This window comes from Notothenia coriiceps, unplaced genomic scaffold (assembly GCF_000735185.1).
Source record: "Notothenia coriiceps isolate Sejong01 unplaced genomic scaffold, NC01 NC01_scaffold00028156, whole genome shotgun sequence".
In the NCBI taxonomy this organism is placed as follows: Eukaryota; Metazoa; Chordata; class Actinopteri; order Perciformes; family Nototheniidae; genus Notothenia; species Notothenia coriiceps.
Window position 1 is genome coordinate 63743 of NW_011360857.1, and position 24835 is coordinate 88577.

The following is a 24835-nucleotide window of genomic DNA, read 5'->3' on the forward strand; positions in this document are numbered from 1 at the left end:
ATAAGTTCCCCCGTCCAGCTAAACGTGCACTTACACACACACATTCAGTCACACACACAAATAAGCAAATACTTCATGTTCCATTTGGCTTACCCCTGTCATTATCCCACAGCAGATGTGACCCGTGCCACAAAACCCCTGCATTGTCCTGCACTGAGATCTGCCATCCATTTCAACAACAACATACATCTTTGTGTTATTTGATTGTCCTCTCCTTGTATCGAGACAGGAAACAACTTATCATCGGATATGATGGCGGATATATGGCGGCTTCCTACAAGCAAGAGACAGTAGTATAACTAATTTGGAACATGTATTAGTTGCTATTGTATAGGCTAAAATAACACACAGACTGTCCTCTGGGGTCAGGCTCAGCTATTGGCAGCTGCTCTACACAGTCTTATACAGTCTGACCCCTAAGCCAATTATGTGATCAGTCTTAGCGTGCAAATTGTAAGCTCGGAGTGTGATAAACCCTGTTCCAAGTGGCACAAATAACCAATACTTCTTTACCTGCTAATGTTCCTGGATCCATCCACTCATCCAAGAGTGTGTGGGACTATATGAGCAATTACACAATATGGCACAAAAACACAGACTCCAAATCAATCATATTAGATGAGAGTGATAATGGCACATATGAGATTTGGGGCATGGCCACCTTCTGTGTACTGGATCCATCCAATCCCAGTTCACCCCAATAAATAATACTGAAATTATAGCGCCTCAGGCCATGAACCTCAGATCACAGGAACCGAGAGAGAGAGAGAGAGAGAGAGAGAGAGAGAGAGAGAGAGAGAGAGAGAGAGAGAGAGAGAGAGAGAGATAGATAGATATCCCATGACGCGAATCTCTGTGAGATGAGCCGTGGTGGAGAGGCGCACAGTAATCCCTTGGAGTTGAAACAGAGAGAAAGCTCCCGCAACAGCCCGGGCTGGACATTAGAGTTTGGATAGGTTGAGTGTTTGGAAAACTGGTTTGGAGTTTCTCAGGCTGTTAAGTTTAGGGGGTTCAATGCGCTCCACATGACGCGCACCATGAAGGAGGAGGAGGGAAGCGGAGTGCACTCCAAGAGTTAGCTCAGTGCAGCGTTAGAGTATGCAGAGATGTGAGCTGAACCTGTGGTAGAATGGCACCTCATCTCCCATGGATCTCTGAGGGATGGCAGCTTTTCACTACCACCATCACCATCACCATTACCCCCACTCGGACCTGCGGAGGCTCTTCCATCGGCTCACCATCGCGTCCTCTCTGAGCATTCTCTGCTTCTCCCTGGTTTACCTCCTCACCGGCTGCTGCGAGTCGGAGCTTTCAGAAAACACTGACATCAAGCCACCCACGCGCGAGTTCCTCGTGTCAGGATGGCAGTACGAGAGAAACGGAACCAGTGTCGAGAGGCAGGTCACCACCGCGCCTGGCGAGGACGCTTTCAGCGGTCACCCCGGGCTGGAGGCGAACAGCTCGGGGAAGGAATGGACAGCTACTCGGAGGTTACCCCAGGCTCTGATCATAGGGGTTAAAAAGGGGGGCACGAGGGCTCTGCTTGAGTTTCTGCGGCTCCACCCGGACATCCGTGCTCTTGGGTCGGAGCCGCACTTCTTTGATCGGCATTACGCACGGGGACTGGACTGGTACAGGTACGCATACATTACGCGAGGAATCATTTTCAGCAAAGTCATTAAATCTACCATTAAGTGTCCACATTCTATTGCACTTAAGGTTATTTTAAGTCAAGGAAATATTTATACAGCATTTCAATTAAAGTATTATTCTGGCCGAAATGCAGTGGCGGTTCAAGACCGATTCTACTGGGGGGGAATTACATTACATTTTCATTTGGCTGACGCTTTTATACAATGCAATTTCATCATTTAATGGGGGACAAAAGAGACAAAGATAGTGTTCAGCATTTTACATTTTTTAGTCAGTCAGCGGACAAATAAACAGTTTTCTAACATAAATTGTTTCAGTAGTTACAATTGCATTATGGAAAAACAAAATGCATTTCAGCTCACTTTGGCTAGTGACAGCACAACGCTACCTAAAATTGTATTATCATTATTCCTCTTTTGGAGGGGGGCAACAGGGGGGGTCAAAGTTCATTGTTACAGGGCCACTGGCCACCGTTGGCTCCCCACTAGAACCGGCCATGCCGAAATGCTTGTTTCTTAGAAAACAAATACTTAGGTCAGATATTAGGTTGAACAGACTTAAAATGAGTGACTAAATCTCCTTGTCATTTAAAATGATTATCACTGAGTCTGGATTTTTGCACAAGAACAAAGTGTTAAGTCAGTGAGCCACAAACCTCCAGCTTTCTCTAGAAGAAATGAATATTTGTCTTATTTGCATACCATAACACAGCTATTCCACAAAGGGTTTAGATGACAGTCAAAGAAACTGCCATCTGGCTATGGCAATCTGTGCATGTGTGCATGCGTGTGCTTGCTGTTTGTGTACAGTTGGAAGAGAGCGAGAGAGGTCTTGGAGGATGAGTTTTCACAGAGCAGAGAGTAATCATCTCTGGAGCCGGAGCCAGATGTTACTGTTGTCATGTGGCTTTGTTCTCAGCCTATTCCCTGAAAACATGTGAGTTCTCAGAGCACATGAGGGAGATTCTGAGGAAGCAGTTTGGAGTAACTCAAACTGTATGAGGATAATTTGGTAAAAGAAAGGAGAGGAAACTCGAGCATAGATATATTGGCTTCGTTTGGCTTTATCTAATTGGGCATAGTGAAACTGTATGAAAGCATACGATAAGATAATACTTAGTTGTAATATAAGTTCTGACATTGTTCTTGCATCCCAGTAGCTCCATTTGTAACATTAAGTAAGACAAATATTAAGATAAGATTCCAATAAACAGATATTTAACAAAAAACTTCAACCACTGAAGAGAACATGTTCAAGACGCCTCCAAATAGCCAAGATAAAAAAAGACATCCACATTTGTACAGGTTTCAAGTCTCTCAAACAGCTTGGGGATGATTAAGGGGAAATTAAGGAAAAGGAACGGACCAAGGATCTGAGATACGGACTTCGTTTTGGTTTATCTAATTGGCCTTGGTGAAACTGCATGAACCCCAAACAGCTCCAAGTATACTGGATTAAAAATGTGTCCAAATCTGGACCGTGTTCAAGTCACTCAAACTGCTTCGGGATATTTGGTGAAGTAAACAAAAGGAAAAGGACCTAGTACTTCAGATATCTGGGCTTCGTTGTGCTTTTTCCAATTGGTCATAGTGAAACTGCATGAACCTATACATCCACAAACGGCTCCAAATATGGAAGATTAAAAGGCATCCAAATCTGGACTGTGTTTAAGTCACTCAAATTGCATGGGGATGATTTGCTAAACTATAGACAGGAAATAGACCACAGATCTCACATATATGGGTTTCGTGTGACTTTATCCTATTTAGCATTGTGAAACTACATTAACCTATAGACCCATAAATGGCTCCAAATATGCCCGATTAAAAATGCATCCAAATCTGGACTGTTTGGCATGCTGTTAACCAGCTTACACTTTATTTCTGAGGCTAAATGGTGGCATTGGCACAGCTCTGTGAGCCTCGTTGGCATGTCAGCAACAATTTAACCTATAACAGAGATGGAGCCAAAGGATACACTTCCACCCAGGATGGTGTTTTTCATTGATGTGACCACGCACACAGATAATAAAAAACCCACCACCATGTCAAAGCAGAGTCAAAATCTGAAGGTCCTAGAAAAGCCTCTGTAGATTATCCTGTCTGCCAACATGTGCAGCTTGTCTGTCTCTGTGTGTGTGTGTGTGTGTGTGTGTGTGTGTGTGTGTGTGTGTGTGTGTGTGTGTGTGTGTGTGTGTGTGTGTGTGTCACACCAGGTGAAGTGACTGTGATACGGGATTGTCACGTCTTCTGCTCGGCCAGATGGGACTCGCTGTGGAGCCACTTGACATCACTGTCAGCTCTGTCAATTGACCTCTGACTCCGGGTCACTTTAGGCTGCAGTTAATGATGTGTTCACACCACTTCATGACAAACAGCACACACCCCGAGTACACAAACTGACAAAAGAAATGTGTCTTTGTTTTGGTTGCCCAAACAGAAATAAATACAAAAAGGTGGAAAACACGAGTGGATCAATTATAACCATATTTTTTTGTATTTTACGGGATAACTTATTAAAACCTTTGTCTATTATAGTAAGAAAAATGTTGTTTGTATGATACAAATGTTTGTACCAAAGTTATTGCACACACACACACACACACACACACACACACACACACACACACACACACACACACACACACACACACACATACAACTATGACTAGTCAGATAGGGTAATTGAAGGGTCTTGCTACCTCAGGCCACCCCCTGGACACACCCCTGTAGCTGAGCCAGCCCTAATGCTATTGTGCTAACCTGCTAGCATTGCGTTTATTGCTCCCTGACCACTAATTGCTCTGTAAGTCTGCCTTCACATGATAAGAGTTCAAGCTCAATAATGCGTAGAGCCTTGCAATGACATATATAGTGAGTTTATTTTCTAACCTCCCCTGCTTGCTTGTTCTTCTTCACACAGCTGATATCTCATTGGTTGTGATTTGAAAGGTCACTTAAGGGCAATCATGGTCAAAGTTGTGATAATTTGAACTTTGAGGGCTGCTGTCTTCTGAGTAAAACAGCCAGCGCTGGGACGTGTTAACGTTGGTCAAGTGAAGGCAGATTCAGTGTGGGTGTGTACATTTTACACAATATTGTTTTGTGAGTTATAAAAAAAGGCAAATGCCTCATTATTATGTGTATTTTTATTTGTGACAGACCCACTTAAAGACATTGGGGGACCGTTCTGTAATACGTTTTTATATTTTATATTCACCTTACCTTGAATTTTCTAGGGGTTTCTAATATCTATTTTTTAATGGAGGTTAGCTTGCTACAACTTTGTATTTAGTTTATGTTTTATTATCATAAATGATACAGCTGAACATTTTTGCTCTGATCAAGCACTTAATCTCTCAAGGTTAAATATCGGAAAGAATACAAAAAAGTCAAATACAAACTAACTTTACCATACTTCCCCCTTAACTTAAAAGCGTTGCAAACATTAATCAAACTTTGATGCCTTTTTAGCTGATTAACATATAGTACAAATAGACAAGTTAGAAAAGTAATAACATAACATAATAATATTTTGAGGTTTTAGAAGCTAATCAGGACTTGCAAAAACTGTAAAACTGTTTAAAGTGGGCAGTTGTGGTCATCATTGTACAGTTTGCTTTTGTTTTCTCTTCCAAATAAATGTAGCTAAACTATCACATGACTGTCCGTTTACCTTTTAGTCCAGATGTTGGCAGTTCGCTTTTAAATCCAATCTCCATATTATTTGTATCCCAAACATTTAAAAATAAGGCCAAGGCTGTAATAAACCAGTTATCCTTTAAGAAAATAGTGCACTTTGATATCACACAGCAAAAGCAGGGTCAACTGTAGTGTAACCAGCAAACATTACATTTCAGATATAGTGTGTGTTCCTCAGAATCACTCTCTCTTAAAAACATTTGGCTTCACCGGCGCCATTTAGATCTGAGCCCCTGACAAAGATCCACTAATGGCGTTTGGAGCGGAGATTGAATCTGGAGGAGCGCTGCGATGAGCCTGAGATGGACTGGAAGTTTCCTCCTCACTGTGTTGTCTGGGATCGATAGCTCTATCTCCTCGCTCTGACCTTGGGTTGACTCCAGCATTAGAGTGGTTAGCGTTGGTCAGCGCGGCTTCTGTTACAATTAGCAGGAAGCTTTATTCTACATTGGCATAATCCCTCTGCATAGGCACACAGGGGTCAGGTTACACACTCTCACTCTGTAGCTCTGGAGAAATCCATTAAAATTGCTCAGCTGGAAATTCGCATTTCACTCGTGATTCTTTCTCTCTGAAAGAGGGTATGACAGGTGCCTGGTGAAAAAAGAGAGGATAACATAGAATAAGTTGGGTATGGTTGGAGGTTAAAGCGTGACGTCAGTGTTACCGCAACCTCACACATCTCCGCTGACCTTTGCTTCAACCCCAGGGACTGTCATCAGAGCTGCGTGTGTGTTTGTGTCTTCAGGTTCTGTCACGAGACCATTCTATCCTGCAGACAGTGTGGCAGGTTGTATTTTGTTCTTAAAGTGAAGCCAGATTCATCAATAAATTATTGACTGTGAGTTACTGGCACAGCTTTAACATGATAGGCTGTGTTGCCAGTGTTTCCAAGAAGAGACGAAAAATAATATATATCATGTATCATATACTGTAGCACACTTTCAAACACAGCAGTCAAGACCTTTATTTGTGTTTTTCATTGGGGACAGTCTTTCAACAAGTCCTCAACCAAGTTCATAACTCGATATGATTAGATTTGTACAGTAAAGTAATCAAATGCAGCTTTAAGCGGATAACCATGAATGTTTTGGGCTGTAACCATGACTATCGTGTGTTAATGCTATTTGTAAGCTTGTCAAAGAAACATTAGCTTTTGGCTTTGTCAAGTTTAAATTTGAAATGATTCATATCTTAATGAAGTTGTTGTTTGTTGTCCTGTCTGAAATCTTTAAACGTCATGAGAGATTCATTTCAGCCTCCTGCTTTCGTTGTGAGAGATCCCGGGTTCAAATCCCGGACTTGTCCCTCGTTTGTCATGACTCCAAAGAATGGGAGATGGACGGGTTATATCACAAAGGTGGGCAATTTATTATGAAAAACGAAATGACTTTAAACGTTATGTTGTCAGGGGTTAGCCATATCCAGTGGTATAAAAAGGATTCAGATCCTTACTTAAGGTCTGGGGTTGGCTGTGGCTCAGGGGGTTGAGCGGTGGTCGACTAATCGGTTCGATCACTGGCCTCTGCTATCTACATGTCGAAATGATGCGGAACTCTTTTCATTTTTCTAGATTTGTACACAGAAGTAGACAAAAGCAGCTTGTGATTTCTATACGATTACCATCAATTTGACCAACTTAAACAACAATTAGCTGATGATGGTAACGCTAAAGTCGTTGCTGCTATATTGTATTGCCATATGGTAAATACTTGAATATGCTGCTCTTGCTGTTTTGCACTTTTTGTATTTTGTTTTTGCTATGTTTGTAAAATGTTTTATGTGAGGGACTGCGGATGGAAATGAGCTCAAAGCTAAATCTGGCACTGTTACGCTTGACACATTTTTAATGTTTTAAGTGTTCATCACTGTGCATTGTCCCTGCCAAATAAAAGATTAAAAAACAAACAAACAAAAAACAGCTTTTATATGATGTGTATATTATTACGCTCACTGAGATGCCTCCCTTGTTTCGCAGCCTGTGAATGGCTGAAAGCTTTTGTTGTAAAGTGCTATGAGTCATTATGGAATAAGATGTATTTTTCGGCCTTGTGATGACGCATTGTCCAGCTGTCTTCTTTTTCTAGAGGCTTCTTAAATTTACCAATTAACTTAAGAAGTTTGACAATTTTCTAACCCAAAAAAGTAACACTTCATCATTCAGTTTATCACATTCACCAAATTTGAGGAGACATGCTTGGTTTTCCACTGGAATGAAAACTTACTAAAGCTGTCAGATATAGTGGAGTATAGTAGAAAGATCACAATTTCCCTTAAGATGTTTTGGAGGAAAAGTATAAAGTTGCTCTAAATTCAAATTGGTGCCGCTCGAGCCGAGTCATTAGGGTTAGGGTTGGGCTGCCGCTTAACATTTTTTATCTAGTTTGTCTGTGTTGTTTAGGTTGTTCTAATGGTCCAACTTTTCCTTTTAGAGCCAATTATAAAAATTATTTTAATGAAGGCACAGGCGGGATTTTATTAAACTGCCGTACTACCTTGAGCTTTATCTATAGTTTGTGTGTTTTGTATGCTATCAAATTGTATTTTCTTCTAAAGAAATCCCAAATGAGTTCCATGATCCCTCCTTGAGGCCTGAGTTGGATAAAATTAATTTGGAAACGTAACACTTAAGGGCCAAAACGAGTCCATATTTTCAGCATCTGTTCTGATGGGAAAGATTAATTTGCAATTCATGTTGAACTCATTAGGGTCGCTTTTAGATTCGTATCCATACATTGGTGGCTTTGTCCAGCAATGACACGGCACATGGTGCTACTTGTGTTTTGGACAATGGATTTAATTTCCATACAAGTCACAGAACAATGGCTGCCATAATATTTGACGTTCAGCAGCTTTCATGAAGTAGGAATTAAGAGCAAACATAAATAGGGAGATTTAAGATTAATCAGATTTATTCATCTACTTGAGGCACCATTTTTTTTTTTTCATTTACACTATATAACACTATTGTGAATTGTGAACAAATTCTTTTTGTTTTGTTTGTTGTGTGTGAGGTTCAGGTGTAGTCCGTCCTCTCCTGTACTGTACTGGAGGTGATCACCATAAGGCCGAGACGTGTGGGGTGATCTGGCCCTCATTAAGGCCCTCCCCTGGGGTTTGTGAAGCAGAGTCAGGGGGGGTCGGGGGCCCAACTATGATGGATGTCTCCTGGAAGTGAACAGGGCACGGCCACAATAGACCCCTTAATGGTCCCCCAAAACGAGGAAATGGATGTGCGGTCCTCCAATATCACACACAATAACACACTCATGCATAGAGACTCACAAAAACCCACCCAAATCCAAGATATGACTCACACAAAGGTAGTCAGGTGTGCATAATGAATGCAGTCCGCTCTGATTGGTTATTGTTTCTTCCTCAGATCAAACATCAAAGATAAGACACCAGATTTTACATATTTGATGTAGCACACCCTAAAATCTCTTCCTGCTGTAACCGAGATGAACACACACACACACACACACACACACACACACACACACACACACACACACACACACACACACACACACACACACACACACACACACACACAACCCATCACATCACATATCACAGCAGCATACTACTGATGGGACTCCAGAGGGTCCTGTCTCCCCCAGTCCCCACCTGCCACTCTCTGTCCCAGCTGAGGCCCCTCGCTGCATTACCATTCTCACTCCATCCCCATACATTTACACCAACGCCTTCACACGCCCCATTATACCGCTCTCATCTCAATGCTTACAATCCCCACTGTACACAGTTACCCTAAGCCCCCGCAGGATCAATGGCCAGTGGCCCTGTCTGGCACAAGGTTATTCACTAGGGAAGAAGCCTGGAAATTGGGAAATGGACGACAAAAAAGGGGGTCCCTCAAAGGTAAAAGGCTTATGATAAACTGCTGGATAATCCCTGTGTTTATCATAGGGGAGGTTTGATCTCACACTCAATAGGAAGTGTTAGGATGTTATGCTAAAACAGGGCTTTCAAACTGCCAATTAATTGAGCTATCCTTTTTTTGGTGGATTTCTTCTAAAACACATGGTGCCACCAGACGGTTCCATTCACCTGCCAGTGATGGGCTCTAGTGATTGGGAGTATGCAACCCCCCACCCTTACCCAGTCCCACCCTCCCCTCACTGTGCAGGCATACAGGCCAACCAATAGTCACTAGTGTGGTATGATGGCTTTGCATCCGTGATCATGGCCTATGAGTTATGCTTCCCAGAATTGGCCCCCCAGGCAAGCAAATGGACAACCAAAAATATTGAGTATATAAAAAGGAAAATTATATTTTATTATATAATTATGTATAAATATATATTATACTGTGGCTCAGTGGATAGTTTGCTGGACTTAAAATCAGTGGATAGCAAGTTTGAGTCCCACTGCAGCCAGTATATCGTTGTGTCCCTGTGCAAGACACTTGCTCCTGTGGGGATTGTCCACAGTACTGAATGTATGTAAGTTGCTTTGGATAAAAGCGTCTAACAAATGACATGTAATGTAATATTAGCTGTTTGAGAAAAGCAAGCATAATGGTAGATTACATTGGGGTTGACCAATCAAGTCCAGTTCATTTCCGAATCTGTGGTTAGCATAACATCCCCTACAACAATCAGCACTGGTTACTTTGAATTGGTTTGATTTGTAGTGCTCTAGAGACTAAATGGAGCCAACATATACACATATCATTAGTGTACAACACGGTGCAGAGGATTTTGATTAATGTTCAATTTGAAAGAGTTATTAAACACAATGACAGCAACATATGAGTGGTTAAGGTTTGCCAGAAGCCACACTAGACAATCAGATGCCATCTCTCCAGTCTGAATTGAACCACAACATTGAAAAGGTTCTTAGGTACTGTGTGACTTGCTCTATCGAATTCAGTCGCATTGACCCAGAGACACATTTTGAGTTGTATACACTGTTGTAAAGAGGAGATTCCTAGCTTTCTAATGATATCAGGATTGTTTATGTACTCCAAATATTAAACAAAATACATCACATTATATAATGACTGTCACCGAATCATCATTTTGAGAAAAAGACCTTCAAAGTTTCCTCTTCTCTGGAATCCATCCATCTGATTGGTTATTAGCGGCTGATAAATGATCAAAGTGGTACGGAGGGAAAATATGTTGGTTTGGATTACTGGTCTGGGGGAAGCTCGCGAGTGTGTGTGTGTGTGTGTGTGTGTGTGTGTGTGTGTGTGTGTGTGTGTGTGTGTGTGTGTCTGTGTGTCAGGTTCATTAAAGTGGGGCTGCGTGGAGGGGTGGATGTATTGAAAGGAGGTCGTGTTGCAGCAGCATTTGAAACCTGAGTGGAAACCAGAGGACAGTCAGAGCATCCTGTCCTCCCTGTGTCCCCTTTGCTCTCTTTTTGTGCGTGGTTTTTTCTTTTAATAATGTCTCATTTACAACTCCATGGGAAACATTTTAATTTGCTGTTTTAGTTTGTGATAGGCTACACCCCAAACATTTGAGAATACCTTAAAAAAACAAGGGTACCTCATTGCTTATGTATTATTAGGAGAGAGAAAATAACCAACATATTTCTTATTCAAGACGGTCGTAGAAACAGTCAACTTATGGAACTGAAGAGGATCAAAAATGATAAACCCACAGATAACCATCTCCTGACTCAGCCGTTTTGCATTGTAATATATATTATAGTATTTTAGTGCCTTTCAACATTTTGTTTTCTGATCCACAACTTAACTATTTTGGTTGAGTCTCATTGCTTTCATTAAAACAGTTCTTTAGCTGCCCGGAAAAAAACACAGATGGCTTAGGGACTCAATGATCATTTTTAAATGAATCCTTATATCATTCCATTGCAAACACATACTGTAGGGGAACAAATACATAAAAAACAACATCAAATCAATACATGCATTTTTAAAGTGTTGTTTGACAAATTCAATATTATGGACATTTATTATGCATATTCTGACTTTGGTTTATGTTAGTTTCAGCATTTTATATTGGTTTATTTAAAAAAAACTTTGATTCAAGAACAAATTATTGTAAAAAAAAAAAAGGATTTTTGTCATTGGAGGTTTTTGGAGTTTAAATATTCTATTTATAAATCCATATTAGTTGAAAGCCTAAAGGTCAACAACAGACACTGACACTGCATGCATTAAAAAACCATGCACTATCTGTAATTATAGAGATAAAATATGCACTGCTGTAAGCCTTTGAGCTCCATTTAAAGAGGTCTAAATGCTGATACAGAGCAGTTTGAAAATGTACCGCGGAGGCTGAGTGTGTGTTCGGTCAGTCAGTCAGGTGTGTGGCAGGTGTGTTAGCAGATGTCCAGAGTCCCCAGCCGCTCCTGTGGACCCTCTGGAGTCGTTTATCTCTAAATGAGTCCCATCTGCTAGGCTTCTGGGTGGAGATAGAGGTGAGCGGGGCGTAGTTAAGGGAAGACTCCTGTGTGTGTTTGTGTAGCACGGCTGTCACGTGCGTGTGTGTGTGGATCACTGGAGATCACAGTATGGACACTGTCTGAAAGAGTGTGATGTCTGTCAACGTGACGAATGTGGGGTTGTATTATGGAGTGTGATCTCCGAAAGCACTTTAGAGGCATCATAGAGAATAACCCCACTTACAGTAACATATTTATACGCTATGCATCTTAACTTTTTGAACTTCTTTCCATCTAAATAAGTTATAAAGTGTCAGTTTTACAATTTGTAAATGATACTTATTCACTTTATTGGTGAGGGGTAGACAAGAAAAAAATCACATAACTGTCCATCAGACTAAACATGGATGACAGAAAGGTAATCGTTAGCATAATTGGTTTAGCATAATTTCTTGAAAGAAAGGCGAAACAGATGCCTTCATTTTGTTTTACCATTACTCGATTCATCCATTATTTACGTTAGACGGGCTAACCATCTTCTCAGCTAACTGTTGGTAAGAAAGCAGATGTTGGGAGACTTTGTTTTCCAAAACGATTCCACTTTTTAAACAGTATTACTAATTGTAAAAAGTATTTCATTGATGATTATGTTGCACTACATTCAAATGTTTCTATATATGTTTTTACAGCACTAGAGCACTGAACTGTCTTGGGATACATTGTGCTATGTAAATAAACTTGCCTTGCCTTGTCAAACCAAACTTAATTTTCAAATGTATATTTTGCTCGAAATGTGCGTTGGGTTGCACTGAAGTAAAAGCTGCAAACGTTTTTGTTTACTATCATTTTTGGAAATAAAAGTTGCTTTTATTAAACTTTATGATAAATTGGTTTTGCAAAACTTAATAAAATGTGTATGTTGACGTCACGGTCATGCCCCGCCCACAAATCTAAGGCAACAGAGCACCACGGACTAGACCTCCAGTCGTCTTTTGAACGCATTACACATGTGCATGGATATACATTTTTTCCCATTCAGGCAAACCACATTAGCAAGTTTAACCAAACACACATTCAAACTAAAGGATACAGCCTGTTTGGGAAATGTAAGAAGTAGAAAGTACAGGTATTTGGGTTCAAAATGTAAGAAGTAGAAAGTACAGGTATTTGTGTTCAACATGTGAGAAGTCAAAGTAAAAAGTCATCAGAAAAATAAGTACTAATACCAGAAAAATGTACTTAAGTACAGTAACAAAGTATTTGTACTCCACTACTTCCCACCTCCTGTGAATTACAAAAAGTATGGTATGTAATAGTACTATAATATGTCAGTTTGATGGAAAGGTACACCAATAAAACCACATGTTCAATCAATCTTTACCTCAAATCAATATATTGTTGATATACTGAGATTCATTTGTTTCAATCTTACCCAGATCAATACCATCTTCTGTCTTACTAATTGATATGTTGCTAGCAGTTTCTCTTTACAATATTTCCTTTCTGTGTTTTCAGAAGTATGATGCCCAAGGCCCTGGACGGTCAGATTGTGATGGAGAAAACGCCTCGTTACTTTGTCACCGTGGAAACGCCAGCACGAGTCCATGCCATGTCGAAGGATGTGAAGCTGATCGTGGTTGTCCGTGACCCCGTGACCAGAGCCATATCTGACTACACACAGATAATCTCCAAGACCCCCGACATCCCCGCATTCGAGAGCCTGGCCTTCAAGAACCGCACTAACGGTATTGATCCCGCTGTTTGGAGCATGAACTCCGTACGACATCACATCAAACAGACAAACATGGGGTCTTCCTGGCTATTGACCCTTGAGCTTTTTAGATGTATCACTCTGTTTGTTCCCTCTTAGTCTCTAAAATTCTTAATGTAGGCAAGAACATGCAATACATAACACTGACCGGCAAACAATACCAAGTGCTGGTTTAAAGGCAAGAAGCATGAGACAACTCAGCTTCATTAGACAACAGGCGTTTAACAAAACAGACTCAGGGAATGTGACAAGAATGGTACAAGGTACATACATTCAAGGTTATATTTAGAACACACGAGGTCCAGTGTGGAGGAATCTATTAGCAGAAATAGAATATCATTTTAAAGACAATTTTTTTATCAGCTGAAACAAAAAAACCTGCATATTAACTTAGAGTGAGACCATCATATCTACATGGGAGCCAGCCCTCTTCTACAGAGTCAGTCATTTTGCATCACTATGTGTGTACACTTGTCTGAATTGTGTTGCTCTTAAATTAGTGTTATAACGGTAATGATGGCTGCTCAAAGACGCAAAGATCCAGAAAGACACAACGGCGATACCATGATTTTGCACTTGCTGTGTGTTGTTATGTCTTGGAAAGGGAGAGGTGAGTGAAAGGGTGTTCATTTGATTGAAATCCACAACCTTTTGGCAACATTTAGCAATCTATGATCTATCTGCCACTAAATGCAATTACATTTTCCTTTAAATCAAACAAACAATTACTTCTTGAAATCAGCTAAATCAACCATGCCAGCAGACTTGGATGTGTGGCATTTGTGCTGTGGAGGTGAAGCAATAAAAGTGCAGCAGCAGTGCGAGTTGGATGTGAGCTGCAGGGAGTGAGAGCAGATGGAGCAGCTTCAGAGCTGATGCCCAGGTGAAGAGGATCAAGCTGACCAGCCTCCATGTCAGCCAAGTGCTGCGGAGGTCTGCCAGCACAGAGACCAGAGATGATCTCAGGTCTGAAATTATTAAACCTTATCAAACTAAAATGTAGGCTTATAAATATTTGATATTAAATATACAAATATTTAAATACAAAACTATGGACTAGTGCAATATTCAAATCGATACTGGTAATTGTAAGATATTTTAAAGGCAATATATCTTCACAATATCATTCTGAATTAAGTATTGTAGAGCTGCAGAAAAGTACATGTAAATATTGTTTCAAAAGTGATAATTCCCTCTAAAATCACAATTGCAATATCAGCCAAAATAAACAAAAAATGTTCTGCAAATCGTGCAGCCCATTTCAGGTGAACTAACAATTTTTGTAAAAACATGCCTGAATTCCTTCTCACCAATACGGTATTTTCTGGTTAGGGCTAGCGTCACATAAACCTACATATCAGGATTTTGAACGAGCAATTGGAGCTTTGGGTAAGGAGCAATTGTAAGGTCTTATTGAATTTAAGGATTAGTAATGCTGTAGTTGAAGGTATCTAAAGGACATTTTAGATTTTTTTTAGAATTTTTCAAGAGAAATATACTGTATACCTCGTGTTTCTTCGTTTGTTTTGGCCCTTATTGGAATAAAATGGGGTGTGATCCTAAATTTGACCTTTTGCAAAGTGTATGGAAAATCCCCAAGAAGTAGGGGAAAAGCTGGATATGTAATCCGGCAATCCGGATTTTCGAGGCCAAAACCCTAACCCTGTACTACTGTAGGCAAAAAGCTCATTAGTTAAATACAACATTTAGTAAGGGTTTGAGAGGATGGGGGAAATTATGATTTTGAATAAAGAGCCTTGGTGTCTCTGTCTTGTCTCCAGGTGAGATCGACTCTCTGTGGAGCCCGCTGTGGATCGGTCTGTACGCCCAGCACCTGGAGCGCTGGCTGGCCTGGTTCCCCAGGACCCAGATCCATCTGGTCAGCGGGGAGAGGCTGATCTCTGACCCGGCCGGAGAACTAGGCAAGGTCCAAGACTTTCTGGGTCTCCAGAGGATTGTGACAGACAAGCACTTCTACTTTAACAAAACCAAAGGCTTCCCCTGCCTGAAGAAGCCGGAGGGCAGCAGTAAACCTCACTGCCTGGGGAAGACTAAAGGGAGGATGCACGCCCCCATCGACCGGGAGGTGCTGCAGAGACTCAGGGAGTTCTACAAGCCCCACAACCAGCGCTTCTATCAGATGGCCGGTCAGGACTTTGGATGGCAGTGACCCATGATGCTTTGGAATCAAGAGTTGTGTTGGCTTTGGTTAGAAGGCTGAGCAATTTACGGAAACAGATGGAGTGCAAAAGATTCAGAGAACTAAACCACTTGAACGCTTTGACCTGCAGAGAGACTTCTCAGGGACTTTATTATGAAAGCCCGTTGTCAATGTACTCACCTCTATCAATCAATCCATCATCTTGTCCAAGTGTTTGAAAAACAGCAGCCATTTGTCTATCATAGATGTTCAGATGTGCTTTAGTGGAATTGAACAAAGTTTTTCCTTCGCAACTTTTTGGTTTGTTGAGCAGCATTCACATGATAAACCGTCTCTTCGTTGACGTTGCAGTTGTGTTTCTATGAAGAGAGCGGTGTTGCCTGACCAGGCGGAAGAGCTACTTTTGGTGTTGCGCACCAATCTAACTGCGCTCAAAATTCAGATTATTTGGATTTTGATCCCGTTACTGCTGACCTTTCGACGCGCAACCAATCAGATTACAGCTGAATGAAGCGATGATAGCTAGCAGGGGTTGTAACCATAGAAACAAATCTTAACTTAATTTATTTTCACAGCAATGCTCTGTGCCCAACCTCAGGGTGAGTGGGGAACAAATAGCGTATCATGTCAATGCAGCTTTAGGCTACTTATTTCTATCACAGGTGTTTAAAAAGACGTGTCTGTGCAAAGTTGCTCATGAAACATGGCTGCTGTAGGTTACACCTGTAGAAAGTTGAATAGTGGAATACGCAGTTTAGCATTAGCGTATCTGGTTTGCAGTGCATGAACAAGTTGGTAGTGGCACAATGATGCATTTTCACATTCCTGAATTTCCAACTTTCTTTTTCTCCTTTGTTTCCAGTCTCGTTGGTTAAGAAAAACAGGGCAGTCAATGCATACACTTTAAGAATAATACTCCAAGCATTTTTCCGAAAACGGGGGATGAATCTTTAATGTAGCGAGCAGCAGAGGGGTGAGAGAGAGTCTTCATAGGAGCTGTGACTGAGTGGTTTTTTATTTCTGAATAATGAATGTGATAGATGGATGTATGGGAGCGGGTGTAGATCATTGCTTCCTCGCCTATTGGCACTTTTATGTGCTAGACTTAGAGTAGCATCCAACTGCAAACCCCCCACTGTACCTTGAGTGTAATAAAGGGACCACTGGAGAACAACCACAACAAGAGCAGGTCCAACCACGAGGTCCTCCTGTATCTTCTCACTGTGTGACTGTGAGAAGATACAGGGTTGTCTGTTTTCAGTTTGCATGTATTTGCACTAGTTTGAAAGCATACTGATTAAATTATTTTCAAGCAAAAAAGGATCTACAATTCATTTATTGTGTTGATTTTTTTTTACATTTTCTTATTGTTTGCCATCAAATGCTGTTGTTATAAGGTTTCATTGAGCTTTAATGAGTGGGGTATGGTTAATGCTAAATACGAACAATATTATAGTGTATTTGCTTTGCGAATCTAGAACTGCTTGATTTATTGATAATGACCTACAGACGAGTGGTGGAAGAAGTACTCAGATTGTAAAAGTACTGCGTCCTGCATTACAACATCTTAACGAAAAGAACAAAAGTAGTGGCACAAAGAAATACCTAAAGTACCAAACGTATTATACTTATTAAGCGTAATGGTCCATTTCAGAATCATATATTTGAATTGACTGAATCATGATTATTGATGCATTAATGAGTTCCATCACATCTGCTATCTTAAATATATGTAAAAGTGTGTTTATTAGTTGATCTATATTTTGAATTAGCTAATAATCTGAATCTGTAAAGTAACTAAAGCTGTCCAATAACTGTAGTGGAGTACAAATTACATTATTGGCTTCCAAAATCTTAGTGGGGTACAAATAGTATAAAATGTAGATATTTAAATGACCTAAAAATACCCAAAGATTATATTTAAGTACAGTACTTCAGTAGATGTTCTACTACTCTACACAACTGCTACAAAGTGCCTTGTTGAAAAGATGTGACAAAGTGGGTCCTGTTATATTACCAAGGACATGTATTTAGTTAAGAGTTATACTCTTGATTTGTTTGGCTGATTCTAATATAAAAGAGGTAAATTACAATGAAATAGTTACTTCTGTAACAAAACACATTCTGGTATTCGCAGTCCTGTGTGTGTATACATATATTTTAGATGAAGATAAAAACAAGAAAGGTGTATTTTAATAGGAAAAATGTAAGTCTGCCTTCTTAAAGAGAAAAATAGTTATTGTAATGTCTCGAATAAGAGAACACCGCCATCTGGTGGACAGCAGAGGGAATGCAAGGAAATGTCTAGAAGAAAACACATTCAAAACAAGCTGCTTCTTTATTATGATATTATCTCCTCCTTCACCTTTAAATAATATATTTTCATATAAATGTAGTCATATTAATATTAGGTTGCAAAAAAACAAAAATGGACTAAAGAAACACTACACAAAAAGTGTCACCGTAAACAAATCTGACATACACAAAAAGACACAACAGTCCATGCGTCAGCATATATTGCAACAAAGGATCAAATATAAACTGAATCAGGATAAATCTTTAAGTTGTCTACAATACATTTCACTTTGAGTTGAACATATAAATAAACATAATATACATTTTCAAATGCACTTAAAATACAGTAAATTGTAAAATTCCAGGTCTGGTTTTTCATGAATACTATTTGTGTGAATATATATAACAAAAGTTCCCCTTCATGTAAAGAGGTTTAAAAGAGTGGGCTCTCGCTGATGAGTTTTGGCACTTTGCACAGACAGCTATGTTTCCTCTCAAGCAGTTATTAGTCGGAGGAACAGCATCGCCCTTTTCAAACGGTGACATGCTGTTGGATCAGAAGCACGCTGCTGTAGGTAAAGGCACTCAGCATGGCCTGTAGGCACCCCCCACCCATGTAACACTTTACACTCAGCAATATATTCATGTGGGTGGAGCTATAGTCCTCAGGTCCACCTTCTGTTCATTCCTTCCATGGCAAGACAAGTACTAGTGTGATCTAGGGATGAACACCTGATGAGGTGTTTTAAGCTACTGAATGCTATTTGGTTCATATTTTGGGTTGGAGGCAGTGTATCATTATTCCTTATTAGAATCAATGTGAGGAGCTCCTTATTAAACAATGTGTATCTTTAGCTGAGTGAGCCACAGAGACACACTTCTTCCTCAATGAATACAATCCAAAGGACAGCTAACCGAGAGGCTTGAGAGTCTTAAGAGTGTGCTTGTTTAGAATGGAAGAGCTGAAGGACCGTTGTTGAGGCTAGTCATCACCATAGAGCGTTATCTCACTTTATATCTCCTGAGCTTCACCCTCCTTCTAACTCACAGGGTTTAAGCAGTGACCCTTTATATTGCTTGGGAAGAGGTATACAGTTAGTTTACACACACTAACGCAATCATAAAGCCGATTATACGATGTCCGGTTCAACACTGCTCCTTACAGGTTCTACATGTAACATCCATACGTCATCACCAACTCCATTCTGAGACATTAGAATAGTTTCTGTAAACAACCGAGACCGCTGCTGGACCTTTATCCTGCAATTTAGACTTCATGTGATTGGATTTAGTGGGGAATCTGTTGGAGTGCTTTGCAGCCGCAGGAACAGAAGAGTTTCTGGTAACTGTGAGGGATGGAGAAGGTTACAGGCTGCTGGGAAAATCCTCTCCATTATGTCTGTATTCTTTGGAAAGTTAAGCTCCCAACAGGTCTTTACCCACACTGAGGTTAAGAAAATGTCTGCCTGGTTTGGTTTCAACATACCCTCACCATTGGGCAGACAATTTGATTATAACAAAAAGGTCTGATTTGATGTTAATGTTACAAAAAATACATGCTAGGAAAGAAAGTAGAAACCCTAATCATTCAACCCTTAACTCTCTGCAGATGGGTGGAACCGTGCCACAAAATATTTGCTGGTAAAAATAAGGGTTTGGCTTAATAACAATTATACGATAATACTTTCTTGGGTATTTTTGCTGATCCGGTATACCAATTACCTCCTCCTCACTCCCGTCAGGATTTAGATTTGAAACTACGGTAAGTTATTAGTACATTGCCAACAAAATAAAATCTGTGCATGTTGCATTCCTATTACTGTTTTAAGCTAGCTACCTAAAATTATGTTATATCCAATTGAATCTTTTAACATAAAACCTGTGGTCTATAAAAAAAGGTTGAGGACACCTAAAACCTTGTTGATGGTTAACTATGTCTTTTTATACCCTATTATTTTGGTGTCCACTAATGACCATAGAATATTGGAGGCCATTTTATTAACATTTGAGCTTGGAGAATATTTTCCATGTCTTATTTACAACAAAATGTAAAGTTAAACTTGTAACACAAATGTACTAAAATGCTTAGTGAACATAGGTAGACATTTAGGAAGCTTAAGACACAGTAATCATTATTAATTAGATTAGATGTTTGAGTTTTACATTTGGCCAGAAACAGAACTCCAAATGAAAGGTGTTGCTACCTATCTGCTAGATTTTGAAACCGTTTGCTAACAAGCCCTCGATAACTTTACAGCGTCTCTTATCCGTTTGAAGATTGGAACTTTGTGGGTAACCAAGCACCTCGGTCTCATGCTGTTTACGGTAATTATATTATTGTTCCACACTGAGCAGCCAATGACCTGCTTATGTATCAGCTGCCAACCGTTCTCCTCAGCAGTACTCCTCGTGCTGCGGGTCGGGCAGGTCGTTGAGGTCCAGGAAGAGGGAGGTGTTGGAGAGTTTGCGGACGTTGGGCGACAGATCCAGCAGCTCGTCGGCGTTGCTCGGCACAGAGCTGATGTACATGTCCCACACCTGCTCCGGGGAGTCCAGCTCCAGCAGCTTCTGCTTGATCTTCAGGTTCTTCTCGATGTTCCTGCGCTTGTGCTTGAACTCCAGGATGGTTTTGGTGTAGCGGTTGATGGTGGTGACGGAGGACGCCATGCAGGCTGTAAAGGAGCTCCATGCCAAACTGAGAGAAAGATACACACAGTTTGAGATCCTTTCTACTTTTTATCCATATATTTATCCATTATTTTATATTTTATTAACTACTCAAGAGGTGATAAACAATCATACAACGGGCTGAATATATGGACTTCATATCATAAGAATGTGTTAGTAGAACAGGAAGACGGAGAGAGAAGATAAAAGACAAATACTAATCAACATTACAAAAATAATATGAAAGGATCATTCAGAACCTGACAGGGAAATCTTGTTTTTGTGAAATAAAAATAAATAAGTATGTGCTATTATCTTGAAATATTAAATACTTATTCACCTTTTTTTTCATAATCAACACATACATATTGTGTGACAGGGGAACACAGCTTGTTATTATAATTAAACATACAGTACTTTCAAATTATATATCACACCTTTTTTTATGGCCTTTCTCATTAAACTAATAAATGTTGTTAATAATGTTTGTGTTTAGTCCACCACAATCCTACTGGCACAAAGAAGAGTAAAATATGACTAATAATCTCCCCTAAGACAGTTGAAACTGAACAATGAATGGATGTGATGTGAATGACTGGGGACTCACATGTAGGACCAGCTGTAGTCCCAGGTCTGAGGCTTCCAGTCCTCTGGGCCCAGGCTGACAGTCAGCTGGAAGGCTGTGGTGAACATCATGTGGGCCACCATGCCCAGCAGACCTGTAGACAGAGAGTGACCAGAGATGAGAGAGGAAATCACACTGGCCCAGTTCCAATCAGACCCCTAGCACTCTGTGACAGAATGAACTCCGTCTGTAGTCTCAATCTGAGCAGAATGAGGCTCTGCTTTTTAAGGTGGAGGGTGTAAATGGTAAACTTCGGAATGAACTTCTCTATCTACGACAGGAAAAGGAACTGGCGAAAGTTTTCCTGATTTGACACCTCTCTGACAAAAAGTATTAAAAGATAATCATAGTAAAACTCAAATAACTATTTTTTGTAAACCTCTTCTCATTTTAAATGAGCCGCTTTTGCAACAGTCCTGTACATACAGGATTGTTGTTTCCATTTGTTTCACAGAATAACATATCTGCGTTGCACCAGGTCAGGTAGAACAATAGGTGAGGTAAAGACAGATGCAGACTGCTGTGGGTATAGGGAGAGAGTGTGTAGGGTCATACTGTCCTGACACCCTACTGACCAATCACTGCACTTCTCTGCAGTCACCACTTGGTGGCAGTGTTTTATCATGTTAGACTGAGTACCTGTTGGAACAGCAAAGTAAATCTTGCTTTGAGTGGATGTTACACATGAATGCATTTGACAGTGGTAATAAAGTACATGCTCAAGTTGTATATTTAACCTTCCTGTTGTCCTTGGGTAAAATCTGACCTTTTCTCATTTGATTGTATGTCGGTATAAAGGTTTATTTTATGTTAGTGCCAGGAAAATAACATGTTTACTTGCATACGTTATTCCCAAGAAAATATTATGATCACTTTCATTAGGTTTTGGATGTTATGCATCTGTGCTCTTGTGTGGTCAATTTAGGTCAATAATTCAATATCTTTTCCTTTTTTAGCCGAGAAATAAGGGTTGATTTTGTCTAAAAGAGGTCTATTGTGTTAAGGTTGAGTGATGCAAGCAGGACCCAAATGCAGATAACACTGATAATACCTTTTTTTCAAGGAAAATAATATAATCTGGACAAACAGAACACTCCCCGGTGAACTCAGTCACCAACAAAAAACGAACCAACACTGAACACAGGAAGAGACAAGACTAAATACAGGGAGGGGTAATCACGAGACAGTCGGGCAGGGGGGGAGAAACACAAGGGCAACAGGTGAACACAATCAGACAATTAGGCACACCAGGGAAACTAACGACAGGGAGGAAAAACACAGGGAGAGGGACCAGACAATACACAAGGAGGAAAACATGACAGGGAGAACCGAACAGCAAAGGAGGGACGCATCACTAGGGCCACCAGGGTGGGTGGAGGGGGTCAGGAGGACGGGATTGAGCTGATAACCCAGGGGAACAGCGGAGGACCCGGAAGGGATCTCGGGCGGACGGCCCAGGGGCAAGGAAGAGACCATGGAGGGGATCTCGGGCGGACGGCCCGGGAGCAAGGCAGAGACCATGGAGGGGGGTCTCGGGCGGCCGGAGCCGGTGGGACAGGTGACGGCGGGACCTCCAACGGAACAAGCCATGGGATTGGCAGGACTCTCAGTGGGACCTCCAACGGAACAGGACATAGGGTTGGCAGGACCCCCGGCAGAAGAGTAGTCGGCGGGACCCCCAACGGGACAGGACATGGAGTTGGCAGGACCCCCGTTAGATGAGTAGTCGGCGGGGCCCCCAACGGGACAGGACATGGAGTTGGCAGGACCCCCAGCGGAAGAGTTGTCGGCGGGACCTCCAACGACACAAGACATAGGGTTGGCAGGACCCCCGGCAGAAGAGTTGTCGGCGGGACCTCCAACGGCACAGGACATAGGGTTGGCAGGACCCCCGGCAGAAGAGTAGTCGGCGGGACCTCCAATGGGACAGGACATAGGGTTGGCAGGATCCCCGGCAGAAGAGTAGTCGGTGGGACCCCCAACGGGACAGGACATGGAGTTGGCAGGACCCCCAGCGGAAGAGTTGTCGGCGGAATCTCCAACGGGACAAGACATAGGGTTGGCAGGACCCCCAGCGGAAGAGTTGTCGGCGGGACCTCCAACGGCACAGGACATAGGGTTGGAAGGACCCCCGGCAGAAGAGTAGTCGGCGGGGCCCCCAACGGGACAGGACATGGAGTTGGCAAGACCCCCAGCAAAACCTCCAACGGCACTTCAGTAGGGACTTGAGTAGGGTCTGGAGAGGGAACTCGAGAGGGAACTCGAGAGGGGACTCGAGAGGTGACTTGAGAGGCTACTCGAGAGGGAACTCGAGAGGGAACTTGAGAGATGACTTGAGAAGGGACTAGAGAAGTGACTAGAGAAGGGACTAAAGAAGGGACTTGGGAAGGAACTAGAGAAGGGACTGGGGAAGGGACCAGAGGAGGGACTGGAGAGGGGACTAGAGAGGGGACTAGAGAAGGGACTAGAGAATGGACTAGAGAAGGGACTTGGGAAGGGACTAGAGGAGGGACTAGAGAGGGGACTCGGGAAGGCACTAGAGGAGGGATTAGAGAGGGGTCTTGAGAAGGGACTAGAGAAAGGACTTGAATTGGGACTAGAGAGGGGACTCGAGAAGGGACTAGAGAAGGGACTTGGGAAGGGACGAGAGGAGGGACTAGGGAAGGGACTAGAGAAGGGACTTGAGTAGGGACTAGAGAAGGGACCATGGCTGCTGGGGCCGGAGCCAGGGCCGGAACCACTGCCGCTGGGGCACGGGCTGGAATCCTGGCCCTGCGTCTCCTAGAGGCCCGTTGGAGACACCGTGGACCTCTACCAGGATAGTAGTCGGATCCCAGGAAAGGGTTAGAGGCTTGAGAAAAGTTTCCAGGACTACTGGTAAAAAGTTGTAGCCACTCAGGCAACAAACTCCTGAACCAGGGCTTGCGAGCAACCTCCTGGCGTGCCTCCTTCAAAGCAGCCACTCTACCCCGTATAGATGAGGCGTCATACCACGTATAAAAAATGCAGATAACACTGAAAATACCTTTATATCAAGGATATGGATAACACGGATGATCAGAACACTCCCCGGTGAACACAGTCACAGACAAACGACGAACCAACAATGACAGACAGAAAAAACAGAACTTAAATACACACAGGACTAATCAAGGAAACAAGAGACAGGTGAGGAGGGAGGAGAAAACACAGGGGCACCAGGTGAACACAATCAAGAAAACAGGTAGGAGGGAACAGGTAGGAGGGAACACACATCTAAACAAGACAAAACTCAACACAGACAGAAAACCAAAGACAGATCTACACAAGACAAAACACAACACAGACAGATCGTGACAAGATTTGAGTGATAAACCGCAGGAAGTGCCATCAAAGCGCTATGCGGGTACAGGGGCATTACGGCCGCCGTATTACTGTCAGGGAACACACCACGCCTAGAGTATGGACTCTGAGTAATGCAGTTTACCGTAGTGGTAAGGGGGACATAATGGCGGAGCGCGCAGCGGTGCGTTCAAGGACCTCAGTAAAAAATCGTCCCTTTCTGTGTCGAGCCTCCATGGGCAGAACTTCCCTTCACAGGGAAT

At 41.8% G+C, this 24835-nt stretch overlaps 2 protein-coding genes across 2 annotated transcripts; one reads left to right on the top strand and one right to left on the bottom strand.

The window, feature by feature from the left end:
- The first annotated feature begins 896 nt into the window (after nt 1–896).
- On the top strand, nt 897–16975 carry hs3st3l (heparan sulfate (glucosamine) 3-O-sulfotransferase 3-like). Its single transcript, XM_010785738.1, has 3 exons — nt 897–1637; nt 13248–13477; nt 15285–16975. Exons 1-3 carry the CDS (start codon nt 1162–1164, stop codon nt 15671–15673), a joined length of 1095 nt encoding a protein of 364 aa, XP_010784040.1. The 5' UTR covers nt 897–1161; the 3' UTR covers nt 15674–16975.
- Nucleotides 16976–18065: 1090 nt separating this feature from the next.
- Nucleotides 18066–21332, bottom strand: LOC104958039 (germ cell-specific gene 1-like protein). The gene is made up of 2 exons (XM_010785739.1): nt 21234–21332; nt 18066–20654 (listed from the first exon to the last, which is right to left on the bottom strand). The coding sequence occupies exons 1-2, from the start codon at nt 21320–21322 to the stop codon at nt 20354–20356; spliced, it is 390 nt and encodes a 129-aa protein (XP_010784041.1). The 5' UTR covers nt 21323–21332; the 3' UTR covers nt 18066–20353.
- Nucleotides 21333–24835: the final 3503 nt, after the last annotated feature.